At 70.8% G+C, this 2,196-nt stretch overlaps 2 protein-coding genes across 2 annotated transcripts in view; one reads left to right on the forward strand and one right to left on the reverse strand.

Moving 5' to 3' along the window:
* H696_01433 (hypothetical protein) overlaps positions 1-146 on the reverse strand; it is a gene marked incomplete at both ends in the record, with an annotated part of 6,338 nt that extends 6,192 nt beyond the window's left edge. Inside the window, one exon of the mRNA XM_009495329.1 lies at positions 114-146. Within this exon, the coding sequence (XP_009493604.1) occupies positions 114-146 (33 nt within the window). The remainder of the gene's footprint in view (positions 1-113) is intronic.
* A 1,408-nt stretch (positions 147-1,554) lies between these two features.
* The window catches only part of H696_01434 (T-complex protein 1 subunit eta), a gene marked incomplete at both ends in the record, with an annotated part of 2,040 nt that continues 1,398 nt past the window's right edge, over positions 1,555-2,196 (forward strand). Inside the window, 2 exons of the mRNA XM_009495330.1 lie at positions 1,555-1,720; positions 1,931-2,165. Coding sequence (XP_009493605.1) covers positions 1,555-1,720; positions 1,931-2,165 — 401 coding nt within the window. The remainder of the gene's footprint in view (positions 1,721-1,930; positions 2,166-2,196) is intronic.

The raw sequence follows: 2,196 nt of genomic DNA on the forward strand, positions 1-2,196 counted from the left end.
CCCAGGCACATGAACAGGGACCGGGCCCGGCAGGCGGCCCCGGTGGAGTCTAGCTGCGCGGGGGCGGAGCCGCGGCGTTCCAGACAGTTCGGCGCGCCGTTTCTTCTCGATACTTCGGCCCCCCGCTCCCTCTCCCCTCTGGGCATTCCGCCCCCCCCCCCCCGCGCCCGGTGCGCCCGGCCCGGGGCCCCGGTGTTGTCCCAGTCCCGGCCGGCGGATTATCCTCAACCCTACGCGCGGGGCGCTTGGCGAGCGTGAGCGCGCGCGTCGCGCCCCGCGGCGACTTGGAGGTGGCCTCGCCATCTCCCTCGCCCTCGGTCTCTCTCTCTCTCTCTCTCTCTCTCTCTGTCTCTCCCTCGCGCGGCCTATCAGCCTCTGGCATGCCGGTCGCGCTCCGCGGCCTCTGCCGGCCGGTCGCCCGGGCCCGAGTGATGTCTTTTCCCGGCTCCCAGCCAGTGATCCCCGCCGCACACGCATGCCACAGTCGCCCCCCCCCCCCTTCCACGGCCGAGGGTGGGGGGGGGGGGGGATGCTGCGGCGCCCTGCTGGCGCCCCCGCTCCGGGCATCGTGGCCGGCAGCCGCATTCCACAGTGGAGCGGGGGCCTCCGGCCTGTGGGACCATCGCCGGCGGCCGGGGCCACGGGCGAGACAGCGTGCCTGCCCATGCATCCTCCCCCCCGGGCCCCGGGCGCACACATCCAAACGCATGTGTGTGTGTGTGTGTGCGGCGCGTTGGGTGCGTGCATCCGCCGGCCGCGTCGGCGCCTTGGGGCGTGCGCATTCGCCAGTGCCGGGGGGAGCTAGAGAGAAGGAGGCCGGCGGCGGTCCGGGCCGGTGTGCGGTGGGTGCTCCAGCCGCCGGGTGCACGGCCAAAAATAGGGTTTCCCCTGCCGGCAGCACCCGCCGCGGCGCCGCGACCGACACACACACACACGCATACACATCATGCACGGCGCACTTGCGCCCATGCACACGCGTCAGCCCAGGTTCCTCCCCCTCGTTGCCTCGCCCTGTGTGTCGCTGTGTGTGCCTGTGTGCGCCCCGCCCTCTCTGGACGGGGGCGCCCTGCGCCATCGCACCGGCACGCTGGCAGCCTCCCGCCCCGGAGGCAGGACTCGCACGGGGGCGGGCGGGGCCCCCGATCTCGAGCCGGCCGTGTTGTACTTGTTACGACCGCCCTCCCTCCCGGCGCCGCTGCTTGTCCCGGTCGTCGGCTTGGGTGTCGCGCTGGCCGCCCTCTGATGAGCCAGGGCAGCGAAGCCCCCGGGGCGTCTGGTGCCCCGGGTCCCGGCACAGACACCACACATCGGATCGATTGTGGCCACCTTCTCCCCCTTCCCCCCTCTTCCCCCCCCCCTCAACGTATGCCCGCTTGAATTGCCCCATCCTCCCCCCCACCTCGCCGCCCTCTTCGCCCCCCTCCTTACACCCACTGCCTCCCCCTTCTCCGGCCCCCCTCTCCCTACATATATATATATATCTCCCTCTCCCCCGCCCTCTTTCCCTCTTCCCCGTCGTCTCCTTCCGGCCCTGCTCGCGACGCAGCCGCCAAGATGCTGCCCATGCAGCCGCAGATCATCCTCCTGAAGGAGGGCACCGACCAGTCCCAGGGTCGCGGCCAGCTCATTTCCAACATCAACGCCTGCCAGGCCATCACCGACACCATTCGCACCACCCTCGGCCCGCGCGGCATGGACAAGCTCATGGTCGACTCTCGTGGTATGTGCTTCTCTCCCTGTACCTGCACCTGCACCTGCACCTGCACCTGCACCTGCACCTGCACCTGCCCTGCTCGCTGGGGGGGGGTCCCCAAGCGCCACGACTTACCCGCCGCCTGCTTTGCCCCGCCCCTCCCCCTCTCACCACCCGGCATCCTCCCCCCTCCTCCCCCCTCCCCCTCCTCCGCGTGTTGCACGCGTCATGGCACAGGCACCGTCACCATCACCAACGATGGTGCCACCATCATGGGCCTCCTGGACATTGTTCACCCCGCCGCCCGCACCCTGGTCGACATCGCCCGGTCCCAGGATGCCGAGGTCGGTGACGGCACCACCTCCGTGGTCCTGGTGGCTGGCGAGCTCCTCCGCGAGGCCAAGCCCTACGTCGAGGAGAATGTCCCCGCCCAGACCATCATCCGCGGTGCGCACCCCCCTTTTTGTGGGCGGTGGGGCTTCCCTTCTTCTTTTCTTTTCCCC

The sequence above is a fragment of the Fonticula alba genome (genome assembly GCF_000388065.1).
Source record: "Fonticula alba strain ATCC 38817 unplaced genomic scaffold supercont2.2, whole genome shotgun sequence".
Lineage (NCBI taxonomy): Eukaryota > Rotosphaerida > Fonticulaceae > Fonticula > Fonticula alba.